Raw genomic sequence first — 15,645 nt, 5'->3', positions numbered from 1 at the left:
CTCTCACCTTAAATGCATGCCCTCTGGTATTGGATCACTTAATAATGGGAAAAAGATATTGTTTGTCCACCCTATCCCTGCCGCTCATAATTTTATACACTTCCAACAGATCACCCCTCAGCCTCCACTGCTCTAGAGAAAAGAGCCCAAGTTTGTCCAGCCTCTCCTGATAGCACATGCTAAATTCAATTCAAACATGCTAAGTTTAAATCAAAAAAGGTGAATTTAAAATGCATTGGAGAATTAATGATACCGCATTCCAATAGTTTGGAAAATCTGCCAATTTGATGCCACCACAGTCCGGATGATCGGAGATGAGTTTTTACGCGGGTGGAAGGAGGAGCTTGCTCTTGCAGCGTGGTGGGTGGGAGCAGACGACGCGGGGCGCCGCTCGGTCTGGCGCTTGTACGCGGTGCTGACCACACGTGGAGTCTGGATTGCCCTCAGTCTGCAGCGGTTGCCGAGCTAGTCCCGGGGGCCGCAGCTGCAGCAACGGAGCACCGAGGCCCCGTGCGCGGAAGCGGATTTAGCGAGCGGAAGACCGGGAGCCCCGGCGGCGGCCTCTCAGTGAGCGGGAGGCCGGGAGCCCCGGCGGCGGCCTCTCAGTGAGCGGAAGACCGGGAGGCCCAGGCACACTCCTGGAGTCGCGGCATCATGGGGCCGGTAAGGGAGCGGGCGGGAGCTAGTGTCGAAGGCCCCGCCGGCTGGTAGCTGGAAGTGGGCATTTCCCCGGTCATGATGAAGGGTCCCGACCCCGATGAAGGGTCGCCAGTTTATTTCCTCCCATAGCTGCTGCCTGACCTGCTGAGCTCCTCCAGCGTTTTGAGTGGGTTGCTCCAGATTTCCAGCACCTGAATGTTTGGGGCATTTCCCTGGTCGTTAGGGATCCAGAGCTCAGGCCGGCCCCGGGCCGCTGGTGCAGAATCCCGGACGAGGGTCCGTGTTGCCGTCACTTTGTCAGACGGGCTCCTGACCCTGGAAAAGTGGCATTGATCGTAGTCACAGAACGATGCTTGCCTTGATATAGCGCCGTTTGCATCCAGACACAGAAACGCAGGAAAAACAGTCCCGTAAGTAGCGGTACACCTACGAGGCAGGGTAATGTGTTTCATCAAGCCTGTGGTCGGGGATGCAGATACATGACTGGGCTAAACGGGCCACTGGCCCATTGGATGTTAATCAAGACAATTCAGCAGACTTGAATAGGGGTAGCAAAAATTGCCTGTAGTGTAATGGTATCTGATAGCATTATTTAACAGTCTTTGACCTTGGGTGGCAAAGATGGGAACACGTTTTACTTATTTGTCAGACTGTTGCCTTCCCATCACCTGTTTCCTCCATTGACATATATGTACAGTATGTACTCTAGCTTAGAGTCATAGTTCTACAGCATGGAAGCAGGCCCTTCGGCCCAACTTGTTCATGCCCACTATGTTGTCTAGCTAGTCCTATTTGCCTCCTTCTGGCCCACATCCCTATAAACCTTTTCTATCCACGTACCTGTCTAAATGTCTTTTAAACATTGTAATTGTACCCGCCTCTACAGCTTCTTCTGGTAGCTCGTTCCATATACCCACCACCCTCTGTGTGAAAGTTTCCCCTTGGGTTCTTTATAATCTTTCCACTATCACTTTAAATCTGTCCTCTAGTTTTAGACTCCCTACTCTGGGACACGACTGTGACCATTCACCTTATCTATGCTCTTCATGATTTTATATACCTCTACAAATCACCCCTCAGCCTCTTATGTTCCAGAGAAAAAAGCCTCAGCCTATCCAGCCTTTCCTTATAACTTAAGCCCTCCAGTCCCGGTAACATCATTATAAATCTTTTCTGCACCCTTCTTAATGACATCCTTCCTATAGGTCAGCAACCAGAACTGCATGCAATACTCCATTTGTGGTCTCACCAGTGACTCACAGACATACAGTTCCAGCTCCTGTGCTCAGTGCCTTGACTGATGAAGGCAAGCATGCCAAATGCCTTTTTCACCACCCTGTCTACCTATGTCACCACTTTGAGGGATCTGTGTACCTGTGCCCCTAGGTCTTTCTGTTCTACAACACTCACCAGGGCCCTACCATTTACTGTGCAAGTCCTGTCTTGGTTTAACTTAACACCTTGCACTTGTCTGAGTTAAATTCCATCTTCCAGTCCTTGGCCCACTTCTCCATTTCATCTAGATCTTGTAATCTCAGATAACCTTCACTGTCCACGCTATCACCTATTTTGGTGATATCCACAAATTTAGTAACAACGTTGTCATCCATTCATCAGGATTGTGGCTGATCTACCTCCATGCCATTTTCCAGCACTTTGCTGATGATTGCCTTAATGTACAGAAACCTTCCAGTCTGTGATTTATTTTCACAAAGTAAGTAAATAGTGCAAAATAAAAGGAACATTGAGGTAGTGTTCATGGACCGTTCAGAAATCTGATGACTGAGGGGAAGAAGTTGCTCCTGAATTGTTGAATGTGGGTCTTCAGGCTCCTGCACCACCTCCCTGATGGTAGTAATGAGAAGAGGGCATGTCCCAGACGGTGAGGGTCCTTAATGATGGATGCTGCCTTCTTGAAGCCCCATGTCTTGAAGATGTCCTTGACGGTGGGGAGGGTCATGCCCATTATGGAGCTGACTGAGTCCACAACCCTCTGCAGACTCTTGCGATCCTGTGCAATGGAACCTCCGTACCAGGATGTGATGCAACCAGTCAGAATGCTCTCCACCATACATCTATAGAAATTTGCAAGGGTCTTTGGTGACATACCAAATGACATTTGGATATAGGCTTTTCCATGTTTATTGTAATGAAGTTCCACAAGGGAAGCATTATCATGCAAATTTTAAATTGAAATGTATTGGCAGGTGGAAGCACAGGTCACTTGGTCAATCAGGTAGATTTAAAACAGTCTTCAAAGAGCAAGATCTTACAGAGGATTAACCCACAGCCATTGGAGGAACAACCATTAATAGGGGAGTGAATAAAATTGTTGACACTTGAGACCACAGCAGAAGGAATACAGAGTTTTCAGAGTTCTTTTGTCAAATAATCTTAGTTAATGGCTGTGTACCATTCCAGTGCTGCATTTTAGTGTTACTGATCTGTTAATGTTGTCGCTGAGCACTTTCTCCAGCTTCATCTATTTGAATGTTTCCTGCAGATAGAATGACATTAGGGGGATAATCCTTACAAAGATGAATTATGACTTATTTCAGACTTTATAAGCATCAGCACAGAAATTAGCATTATAGCTAATATAGAAAGTTGGAAGGGATCTGCATGGTTATTCCCAAGTGAGCAGGAGTTTGCTGGACTAAAAAGATTAAAACAGATGTCAAATGTATTCCTGAAGAGTGAACTTGAATGGAGCACAACTTTAATAGAGTGTTAAAAATGTAAATTTGTAAATTCAAGGGAAGTGGGGGAAAAGGTAAAGTGGATGACGTGTGCAAATGCAAAGCGTTCATAACAGAGTAACCAAAAGCACCAATAGAGACAAATGGGTTTGACTTGATGGCTGTTACAGAGATGTGTTTACATCATGACCAAAGTTGAGAACTAAATACCCTAGCAGTGTATTAAAAGGGACATTACAAATATTGTCAACATCTTGGATTGGAAAAAATATATAATAAATTACATGCACTTAATCACCACTGTTCAGCAATTTTCACTGAATGTTATCACTTCCCGAGTAACTTTCACATGCAAACGCTTGAAGTTGTGGCAAACTGTTCAGTAACCGATGGCTTCATATCCAAGCACAAATGGGTCATTTTCAGGTTGGCATGCTGTAAGTAGTGGGGTGCTATAAGACTCAACTGTTTACAGTCTACATTAATTATCTAGATGAGGGGAGTGAATGTATTGCATCAGACTTTCTGATTATACAAAGATAGGTGAAACAATAAGTTTTGAGGCAGGCACAAAGGGATGTAGATAGGTTTAGTGAGTGGTCAAAGAATTTGGGTAGATGGACTATAAATGTGGGGAAATAGAAGGTTATCCACTTTGGTCAGAAGAATAGAAAAGTTGCATTACTTAGAGTCCTGGGTGCCCTCGTGCATGAAGTACAATGTAAGCATGCAGGTACAGCATAAAATTAGAAAAGTAAATGGAATATTTTCTTTAATTGCAAAGGGAATGAAGTATAAAGGTAAGGAAATTTTGCTACAGCTCTATAGGGTATTGATATGATTACACTTGGAACACTCCCTGCAATTTTAAAAACTTTATTTACAGCACAGTAACAGGACTTTCCGGCCCATTGAGTCTGCGCCGCCCATTTAAACCCATGTTAACCTGCCTGTACGTCTTTGGAATGTGGGAGGAAATCGAAGCACCTGGAGGAAACCCACACAGACATGGGGAGAACGTACAAACTCCTTACAGACAGCGATGGGAATTGAACCCCGATAGCTGGTGCTGTAATAGCGTCACACTAGCCACTACACTACAAGTCTCTTTGTTAAAGAGCAATAAAGAGCCAATTGAGAGAAAGTTCCGAGGTTGTTTCCTGGGAAGAACTTGAAGAAAGGTTGAGCAATTTGGGCCTATACTCATGAATGTTTAGAAGAATGAAAGGTGATCTTGTTCAAACAAAAGATTCTGATGGGGCTTGACAGAACAGATGCTGAGAGGATGTTTCTCCTCTTGGTGGGATATGGGGTCATCTGTATCTAGAGGGCATAGTTTCAGAAGAAGGGATTGCCCTTTTAAGACTGAGATACAGAGCAATTTCTTCTCAGGGTTGTGAATCTTGGGAATTCTTTAATCCAAAGAGCTGAGGAGTCTGAATCATTGAATGTATTTGAGGCTGAGATGCTTTTCTGGATTATATGAGGGTGAAGAGTTATGGGTAAGAGTTAAGAAAGTGGAGCTGAGGCCAAGATGAGATCAGTCATCACTTTATTGATGGGCAGAGCAGACTCAACGAGCCCAATGGCCCACTCTTGCTTCTATTTCTTATGTTTTTATAAATTGGCTTTCACACACTATCCAGTGAAAATTGCTGAACAGTGGAGATTAAGTACATGTAATTTATCCTATTTTTTCCAACCCAGGATATAGACAATATTTGTAATACGGTAAATTGTACAAAACAAAAATATTTGCTGGTCTATATGATCTTGATTGAATGAACTTACTGGTATATCAGTGTGTGTTTCTCATGGTTTTTAACCCTAATATCTGTCATCTATTACAGAGAAAAAACACAAAGAGAGTTCCAAATTTTCGCAGGCTGCTGAAAACAAGTAATGTTAAGCTTGCAAATAAATTGAAGAATAAACAATATAAGCAGCAAAGTGTGGCAAAGAAATACAGGAAAGAACTGAAACAACTTCGACAAGCTGCTCGAGATGTTTCAGCTAAAGTAACCAAAGCCATTGGACCAGCCCAAAAGGAAAAGACCGGGCCAAGTTACTTTACTCAATCCTATATTGACATATAACGAGTCAGTGTAGCATGTAGTGAAGGCGGGGCCATGGTATAGTAGATATTGTAAAATTTAATTTTTATTAGACTACAGTATTTTTATACAGATATAACATTTAGAATTACCTGAACACTGTTTCCATAGATCTAACAAAAACAGTTACAGAATTATTCATTAGACCCTACTTGTAGTTTAGTAGCATATGGAACAATAACTTTTTAAATGCATGCAAATCTATTAATACTTGCAAGCTTTGTCAAGTGCTCCACTACATCTATGTAGTCAGTGAGCAAGAAAAGTGATCAGTTTGAATAATTATCATTGATGCATCAAAGCATAACAAATTGAAATATTTTATTGTAAAATCATGTACAGAATAGGAAAAGAGAGATGGATTACGATTAACAAAAGAAACATCAAAAAAAAAATCTCTAGCAGTAAATTGGTTCTGAAGGAATGAAATTTAACAAGTAAAAATACAAGATTTTTGGTATCATGTTTGGCATTAATCCCTAATACAGTAAAACTGACAATCCAGCACACCCAGGCTTCAGTGATGTCGAATTAGCAGATTTTCTGGTCTACTGGATGTTATTCTTTTAATAATTCAACACATTTTTAAATTCACCTTTTTTTAAGATGTTACAGAATATTATAATAAACTTCCCATGAACTCAGTAAGTTAAAAGGAACCGCAGGAAGTGGTTCCCCGGCAAGTCAGAGGGAATGCGCAAACAATACCGAGTGAACCATTGAACCATTGGGATTTTGGAATGGTCAGATAGCAGATTGTTGGAATTTTAACTGTATGTTGTTAATAATGCATTCACATTTGAATGCACCAGCTCAATATTTTTGTCATGTTTAGTGAGTATACGGGTGAGAAAGTTTAGGAACTTTGTGCCCTGTATGACTTGAATGTAACTTCTGCCGTAAGAGGTACCATAGTATGGAACTTGTGGAGGACCAAGATAAATCTAACGGCAGCTGTTGGATTTCAGGCATTTAATTACTTTTTTTTGCAGACTCTAGAAGGTGCTTGTCAATTTTCTTCGTAATAATAGGGCATGGTTATTTTAGTGTGTAATCCAGACTCTTTAGAATAACAACACACAAAAGATCTTGCACTGGCAGATTATTAACCATTACATTGTCCATGTACATGAATAGATGAAGAGGGAAGAATGGATGAGGACCATCTTCCTTTAGATATGCTAGAGGATGACGACTTGGAATATATGCAAAGTATGGGTCCAAAGTGCACTTTTTCTCACCAGAGATCTTAATTCAAGGTACTTTCTTTACTATTTCACATCATCGTTCTGTTTCACTATATTTCAGGATTCATGAATTTTTGTTTAATAAAACATTCTTCTGGAATGCACCCCTTTAGTAAGTCAGGAAATACTCATATTTGCTTTCCCAGTTTCCCTCTGAAATGTGTTTCACCTCTCAAACATGAGGTTAGTTTAAATTTCCTCTCAACATTTCCCCAGCACTAATTAACTTTCCACAAGGTTATTTTTGATTGGACAATTAAATAAAGTTATTCATTTTTGTGTTATTTAATAGAACAATGCTTAGGGAGATTAGTGATTGTTTTAATGTGCTTAGAAAACGTGCCTTATTATTGTATCCAGAAGTGCTGTTCAGTTCTCTTACATTGCTATTGAAGCTTTCATATACATTGTTGTTGTATTGCAGTGAACCAAGTCCATGTCAAAAAGCGAAAAACATGAAAATAAGGTAGAACAGTATGAGAAAGTGCCAAGGCAGTTGAATACTGAACCTGATAAAGAACTTATTCATTACTGCCTTTTAAGGATAAAAGAGGTATCATTCCCCGCTCAGTAGAAAAAGCCTGGTAAGAATATAGTGTTTCTCTTTTCTCACTTAACTGAGCATTTATGTAAGATTCAGTTTTAATAAATAATGTTTACTGGTTCATATAACTACAGAATAGTACAGAGTTCCATTGCTGTTAAATAACTTCAGAGGAATTAAGATTGATATTGAATAAATCCAGTTAATAATGGTCTTCTTAAAATTAATGAAGTAGTTACAATATTGAACACCTTGTCTAAAATGCATTAATACTGTAGACCGTTTGCAAAGGGCCTTTAGAGGTATGGCTACCAGGTGGACTTGCAACTGAAAAATTGCTACCTTAAAATAATATTTGATGGGGTTTACAAATGTGAAAAACACAAGATCTGTAATAAAGCAAGGTCAATGTTAAACAAATCCAATGAACTAAAATGCAAATGCTCTAAGTAAAGGGTGCGGTGACCAAAAGACTGAACAAAAAGAGGCCTTTTTAAGGACAGTCTGAAAGGAGGAAAGAAAAATCAATAGATGGAGGTTTGGAAGGAAAATTCCAGGGAATGGGGTCTTGCTAGCAGGAGGTGCAACCCCTACCTCCAGTCTGCAGAATGTAGTAGAGTGCAGAATTACAGAAATAGAGAAATCAGGTCTGTACACTGAGTGAGGGAGAAGTGGTACAACTTGGTGCAATTTGAACACACAGGTGATTTTGAGCCAATGTACGAGAGTGATGATCGTGATAATGTGTGTAAGACAGTACAAGGTAGGATAAAGGAAAGAAAATGTTGACTCTTAATGGAATATGGAAGGTTAACATTGGAGTAATCATCTAGAGATATTGGAGGCATGAATAAAGTATTGGTAGGAGATAAGCTGCTAGGAGTAGTAAACCTGTGATCAAGGGCTCAGCTTGAGGGTCATACTATTCATTGTGATGTGATTTGATTTCATCTGAGGCCAAGTAAAGAAGAGGAAGTTGGGCTTAGAATGAGAGGATATAATTTGTGGTGGGGGTTGTAAACATTGACCTTAATGTTTTTCTGAAGGAATTTGGAGACTTCGGGTAAGCTGTCCACAACTTCCAGTGGGTTTGTGGTGGGTCTAATCTGTACACAGATTGAAGCTGATTTTATCTGTCACAAAGGGGGCAAAAGGAATGGTTTATGGGGGATTTCGTGAGCGATGATATGTAGGATGGGAAGGAAGTCATTGGTTGGATGTTGGATAAGAGTCTCTTAGTATTTACCCTGTTAGTCACTGTCAGAATGCAGTAAATCATCAAATTACAGTGTGTAGGTTGATCTTATTCAATCAACTCTTATGGCACAAGTATCTCATCCCATGACTCTGTAGTGTATATAGGTCAAGGGGGATAATTTACCACAATCTTAATCATAGAGGATGTAGTTTGCACCTTTTGGATAGGGCCGTCTTAGTGCTTTGGAATGGGCAGAAACCTGTATAACCATATTTGACCAAGGGAGTGAGCAAAGTTAGAGTCATGGAGTCGTACAGCATGGCTATAGGCTCTTTGACCCATCAAGTCCATGTTGACCATCAAGAGCCCATTTTCATTAATCCTTCACAAATCCTATTTTGTTTTCCCTGCATACCCATCAACTGCCACTCACCTACACACTAGGGGTAATTTAAAGCGGGTAATTTAAAGCAGCTAATTAACCTACGGAGCAGCATGTCTTTGTGATGTGATAGGAAACCAGAGCACCTGGAGGAAACCCACAGGGTCACCAGTAGAAGGCACAAACTCCACACAGATAGCGCCAGAACTCAGGATTGAACCCTGATTGCTGGAGCTATGAGACAACAGCTCTACAAGCCTCTTGTTCATGAAAATTTCAAGGATTCTGACTAAGGAGGTTGTATTTTTGGTAAAAGTTACTAAGTCCAGAGAAGTTGAGAGAGTGGGCGAAATAAAGGCTTTTGAAGAGCTTAATTTGGATGAGGGCATAAAGGGAGAATATATGGTTGAGAGATTTGAGGAAATGGAGTCAAGCTTACAAACTTCTGGTAATTTTGTTTATTGCAGATTGCAAGTTCAAATATTTGCTTTGTAGGTTAAAGTTAAGAATTTCAAGTTTCTTAGTACCACACATTCACTGGTAACTGGTCTAGAGAAATGTGCCATTTTTTAAAAAAAATATCTTGTCTAATTAACTACATTGCAGACACTAATTGGCGTGCTTTTTTACTAGTTGCAATGGAGGAAGAAGAAGAAGAAATGACTGAGGTAGTTCAACAGCATGAAGAAGGTAAGAAAATGATGTAGAAGTCAGTTGCATACATAAAAAGAAAACTTGTGCTTTCACTGCATTGTGATGTTTAAACTTCACATTTGCAAAAATTTTGTTATACCAGTGCTTAATTAGCTTGTATAATATGGCTTAAATAATACTCCACAAATCCTAAATCTGTCAAAATTTGGTTGCCTTTTTTTTTTGGGAAAGAAATAAGATTGCATCACAAACTGCAAGGCATTTCACAAAGTTAAATACCTTTGTAATGGAGTGAATTGTTTTTTTAGGCAGTTAACTGTGCAAATGGTAAAGACACGAGCAAGAAGTTAAGCTATTTCTTGCTAGCATCGATTTGGTGAATGGAAAGAGGAACTGTTCCTGCACTAACTTCCATAATTTCAAGTATATGGAGTCTTTGTTTCACTTATCCACATGTATATATTGCAGCTTTTTCCTGTTGGTCTTGGTTAACTTTTTGGGAAGACTGCTAATGTTAGCTCATGTGCAGCTCTGACACTTAACTGTCTTGACATTAGCTTATCCATCTAATTTTGAAATGCAAGTATAATTAAAGTGCTCAAGCCCATTGCCAGCAATAAAAAGTTTGAAATAGACTGAGTAATATTCAGAGATTTAATGCGGTGCTTCCATCAACATGAAGATAGCTTACTTCTCATTAATCCATCTTAATATGAGTTGTAAGTTTACGGTTAAGCCATCTCATCAACTCCTTTCCCAACGCCATGCCTTCTAGTATTAAGGATTGGGTGAGCCAGAATATCTACAATTTAATGTTAGAATATTTAAAAACCACCCATAAATATCTATAGGCTTACCCAGTAACATCTTCAGCTTTCCCAAAGACTTCCAACCTTGTTATAATGTTCAACCCCCAATCAATCTGTCACCAAGGTCATTTTATTCATTCCCTTCTTCTCCACCTAAACAATTCTTTTGTGACTTGGACTTCTCTAATGCTTCTCAATTTGCCCCATTTTGATATTTCCAGTGCTGGTGGGATTCTCTCATGGTTTTCAGTCATGTACTTTGAACCTTGAGCCTCTGAAAGAATGATAACTCTCAAATTTCTATTTTGTGGCATAAAATTTGTGATAACAAGCACATTTTTAATTTCTAATTCCATCCAATACAGAACTGTACTTCCAGCAATTTTGTTTGTCATTTTGTTCATCTTTGATTTCCTTTTCAATTAGTTGCTACAGTGGAGCCTCTTCAAATGTTGACCACAGAGGAGAGATTGCTGCTGAGAAGGAAGACATTGGAAGATAAAAAGATCCGCATCGCCAGTTTGGCCTCGTCCATCTTGACTGCACCAGATAACAATGTAAGTACTTAAGTAATGTATGAAAAATCTCAGCTGTGACAGATTAATGAAGTGAGAACTCCTGAGAAGTTAACTGTATTGGGTTTGCGAACATTCTGGATAGACTCTACAACCAGAAGTCTTATAGTTAAAAGTAAATTATTGAAGCATTTCGATTTTATTGCTGGCATTGCAAAATAGATTGAGACTATTTTGAACTTCTGCGTCATAAGCGACATAAATATTATCTTTATCTAAAACCTATGTCATGAAGGCTTTGTTCTTCTGTCATGATTTGTTCTATCTAGCTAAGTGATAGAATTGTGTTCAATGTATTGTCAAGTGTTTTGGGATTTTTCATTATCAGAGGTGCTTTTAATGGAAGTTTAGTCTCTAAAGTTTTGAGTTTTTTGATGCTTTTCCATAATATCCTTGAATAAGCATTGCATCATCATTCTGACCATTGCCAGCAAACTGATCAACTCTTCTCTGGACTTCATCTTCATGCATGTTAGTTTTCTGTCAGTTGTCAGCAGTAGTTTTTTACTTTTTTATTGTCTTTTTACATATGTAGTATTGTCACTGTTAATACTTAGAATTTTACATTTTGGCTTTCTACTTTTTTTCATAACATTACTTTTATCATCCTCTCCATTGTTGCCTATATTCTTAGTGCATTTTTATTTACTTTAAATGCTGTAGTTTTTATTCATTTATGATTTTTTTTTTACTCGCTAGTTTAATCTTTTTAGTGGAATATTTTTCTCCTGGTCACCTGTGGGAAATGTATATGTCCATTGCAGTATTGGTGAGATTGACCACTGCACAGTCCTTATGGAAACAAGTTATACCCCTTCATTATGTGGTATGATGATACAATATTCCTAAATGGGATAGACTCTGAACAGATCTGGCAGCTTAAAGATTTGCACGTTTGAGAGCTGTGGGCAATCCTCAGCACCAGAAATGTACCCCGCTCCAAGTTGTAACCTCATTCTGTTAAATATTCATTCTCTCTACCATCATCTCACCTTGGTTATTTCAATAGGAGCTAATGTTCTGTACCACCAAGGAAGACGTGGGCAGCGTGTGCATGTTGGTTCCACAGCCTGCACATTCTCCTTCAACGCATGCCAGCCTGGCTTAGAAATATTTTCCTTTTCCATCATTATCATTGGATTTAAATTCTGGAATTCCCTACCCCATAGCACTGTGAACTACCCTCACTAGAGGGACTTCAGTGATTCAGGAATATGGCTCACCACTACCACCACTTCAAACATCATTAAGGATGGGCATTAAATGCTGGCTTTGCCAGTATTACATGTGTCCTGAAAAACAAATTGGAAACGAGAATGGTTCAACTCAGCACAGGTAGGATTGTGCGGATTTCCAACCACAAGTGACAGATAATTGCCAAAATTTCATAATCCCATGTTGGACTCTGTGAAGAGTTTATAAGGGATCCAGCATAGCAGTGCAATTGGGAAAACAGCCACAGGTAGCTGACCAGTGTTTGAGCATAATTCCTGAAGTTGCTGGCAGTTAACAGGAGAAAATGATGAATTTCCCCAGCCTTTCTTGACTGTCGCTTTCCTTTTGCACAAGGAACTGAAATTGAATGGTGTGGTTTACTACTTCCATTCTTGTGTTAAATGTGCTGTCAGTGGGCACTAATTAGAAACATCAATGTGTCTGTAGCTCTCTTAGCATACAGGGATGGAATTCTCAGGGCTAAGTGTTAGAATACTGTATTAGGACCTGAAATTACAAATTGGTATCCAGTAGTCTGTCGTGCACATTTGATACTGGTTTTGATGTCATGCAACTCTTGGAGTAAATTTTAAACATTCTTTAGTGGATCTGTAATTTTGTGTAGCTTGGAGGACTTAATTTTGACTGAATAAATATGAACCAAAATAGTGTCGGTGTACAAGAACGTAAATATCAATGAGTATATCTTTAATTTTGAAAAGATACTAGTTTTAAACCAAATTTAAAACATTACACTTCCCAGATTAAACAGCTGAAGGAACTACGTTCAATGTTAATGGAAACGGACCCACATGTTGCAGTAACAGTGAGAAAATTGGTGATGGTTTCTTTGTCAGAGGTCTTTAAAGATATCACACCGTCGTACAGGATACGGCCCTTTAACTGAAGCTGAGAAGACAGCAAAGGTATTTGAATAAAATTTGTTTAAAGGGAAAACCTTGTGATGATCACGCTGCCATAAGTTGTATTTATTTATCGTGTGATAATCCTTTGTTTTTTCAGTTTTATATTTTAAGGTTAGTAACAAAATAAAATAACAGAAAAGATTTATAAAAATGTTTTTTGAGAGTCTTTATTGGTTTACTTTCACCTGTTTCCTAATTTTTCTATTTATAGCCATTTGATTTTTAAAGTTTTTTTGCCTGCTTCTGTTTTTCATAGTTTTTCAGGTATGTTTAAATAATTTGAAGAATTTTGAAAAATCTGAGCAGAGATGTTTTTTTCTAACCGACTTTCTATTTCAGTGGCCTGTGTTTGAATTTTGCACTTTTTCTGGTCCATATAAGAACGCTGCACGATCTTGATCAGCTAGGTATGTGGGCTGAGGATTGGTAAATGGCTTTCAATCCAGGTAAATGTAAGGTATTGCATTTTGGGAGATCAAACCAAGGTAGGACTTGTACAGTGAATGGTAGGGCCCGGGGAGTTTTTATGGAACAGAGGGACCTAGGCGTGTAAGTGTATATTTCACTGAAAGCGGCATATTCCTGATTCCATGCTGTATGACTAAGTGCTGTCACACCCCCACCTTTTTAAAAAAAAAATAGTGGGAGCAGTGGGCATTTTCAATACGATTAACAATGTTCAGTGTTTTGCTTATACTGCTTCCTTTCTTTACTATTACCCATACGATGATATTTATAATGATTTTCCCCATCTAACCCCAGACCTTCTACAAGTCCTAGTCACAAACTTGTAACTTTCTCTGGCTTCCATTTTCTTTTCATCCTGAGAATTCATCCACGAGAGCCACTTATTACACCATCAGCCTAATTCCCATTACTGACCACTCAGCTTTCCTTTCTGACCCCTATATTAGCTTGTTAATGTTTGGTGGGTAGAGTGGTGATACACTAGTTAATCCCATAATGGCTGTTGTGGAATTTAAACTCAGTTAATGATCTGGAATTTAAAAAATAGTGAAAACAGTTCACTTTGGTAATCGTGACCATGAAAATGCCAAATTGTTGTGCACTAATGTCCGTCTGTGGAGGAAATCTCCTGTTCTTGCCTGGTCTGGCCCATATGCGATTCCACACCCACCAATATTGTTGACTCTTAAATGTCCTGTGAAATGGCCCAGCAGAAGCCACTTAGTTCAAGGGCAGATAGGAATGGGCAATAAATGCTAATCTTGTTCGTGATGTCCAGATCCTGAACAAAATGAATAAATAAAGAAAACTAATGTCCATTCAGTTTTCCAACACTGACAGAGTACTAGAACTGGCAGATTAATGATTTTCAAATCCCAGCATGATCGCTAATCATATCTGTAGTCTTCAGGGATATAAACCTCTGAGATATCAGTGTCTCTACAGCTCTGGTCTATTCAACATCCCCATAATTAATCACAACAGCTTTGATGGCTGTGCCTCTAGCCACCAAAGCCCAAAGTTGGAATTCCCTCCCAATGCCTGCCGTCCTCTGTACCTCTATTTCTTCATTGAAGGTGTTTCTTCAGACCAGCACCTTGACACTGGTCTGCCCTAACGTTGTCTTGTATGGATTGGTATTATTTTTTTGTCTGAAGCAGCATGCAGTAATTTGTTAAATTTGTTGTATGAATTGAAGATATGGCAACCGTTTAAGACTTGGTGAATCTACCCATGTGGCTTACTATGTGATTTAAGCCACACCTAGTTGACTTTGTGTGTTAAAATATGCTTCTGTGCTTCAAAAAAAAATTGAAAATCTGCATGTTGCAAAATGCAGCATCAAAGGTGCAGGCCCAGAAGTTATTGCAGCGTCATTTTGCTGGTATAAGTAGAATTGTCCTCCAGCCTTAGGAATTTTCAGGACAATGGTTTTGATCTTTTCAAACCTGTGTGGATATCCAATGAAGACTGAAAATTTTAATTTCTGAAACTCCTCTGTGTTCCTCCATTTGCATATTGGTATGTTGTGCTATTATTCTGTCTGATAATGCTCCTGTAAATTGCCTTGAAAAATAATGCAATTGTGAACATTCTTTTTTAAATGGAAGCTGTTTTATTCTTATCCTGTACAGGATTTGAATACTGAGTTTGCTGCATCTTGGTATGACTTTTAATTTTGTAAAATATTTTTTGAACTATTTGATTCCATATTTACTATTTAGGAGAATGCCACCACAAATTTAAACATTCTTTGATGCAGTAGAAATTAAAAAAAGTTAAGGGATTTGATAAAAATATTATCAGCAAGAAAACAGTGAGTTAGATTATAGGTTTATGTGTATGAATTCTGCACCTTTGCTATTTTGTGACAACATTGTTAAGGGAAAACTTCATATCTCTATAATAAACGTAAATAGAATAAATCCCCTTTACTCGTCTTATGCATCTTGCTGGTAATCATTCATAGACATGACACAAAATATATCAAATATCAGGTTTTTCCTTTAAACATTGAATTTTATTAGAATCTGATTTACCTTGAAGATTCTATGTAGCCAAAACAAACTTGAAAAATATGACTTAGTTAAACTCTGTCCCCACTTCTGCTAGCTGGGAAAGCTGTGTGTGATTATTATTACTCTAAATATCTCT

At 39.0% G+C, this 15,645-nt stretch overlaps 1 protein-coding gene across 1 annotated transcript in view; it reads left to right on the top strand.

The window, feature by feature from the left end:
- Positions 1-373: 373 nt before the first annotated feature.
- noc3l (NOC3-like DNA replication regulator) overlaps positions 374-15,645 on the top strand; it is a 35,885-nt gene continuing 20,613 nt past the window's right edge. Inside the window, 11 exon segments of the mRNA XM_052027257.1 lie at positions 374-663; positions 5,210-5,380; positions 5,382-5,418; positions 6,611-6,709; positions 7,018-7,046; positions 7,154-7,244; positions 7,247-7,317; positions 9,489-9,534; positions 10,734-10,864; positions 12,861-12,992; positions 12,994-13,023. Coding sequence (XP_051883217.1) covers positions 655-663; positions 5,210-5,380; positions 5,382-5,418; positions 6,611-6,709; positions 7,018-7,046; positions 7,154-7,244; positions 7,247-7,317; positions 9,489-9,534; positions 10,734-10,864; positions 12,861-12,992; positions 12,994-13,023 — 846 coding nt within the window. The 5' untranslated portion in view covers positions 374-654.

Source organism: Pristis pectinata, chromosome 12 (assembly GCF_009764475.1).
Source record: "Pristis pectinata isolate sPriPec2 chromosome 12, sPriPec2.1.pri, whole genome shotgun sequence".
Classification (NCBI taxonomy): Eukaryota; Metazoa; Chordata; class Chondrichthyes; order Rhinopristiformes; family Pristidae; genus Pristis; species Pristis pectinata.
This window is presented reverse-complemented; position numbering and strand designations above follow the sequence as displayed.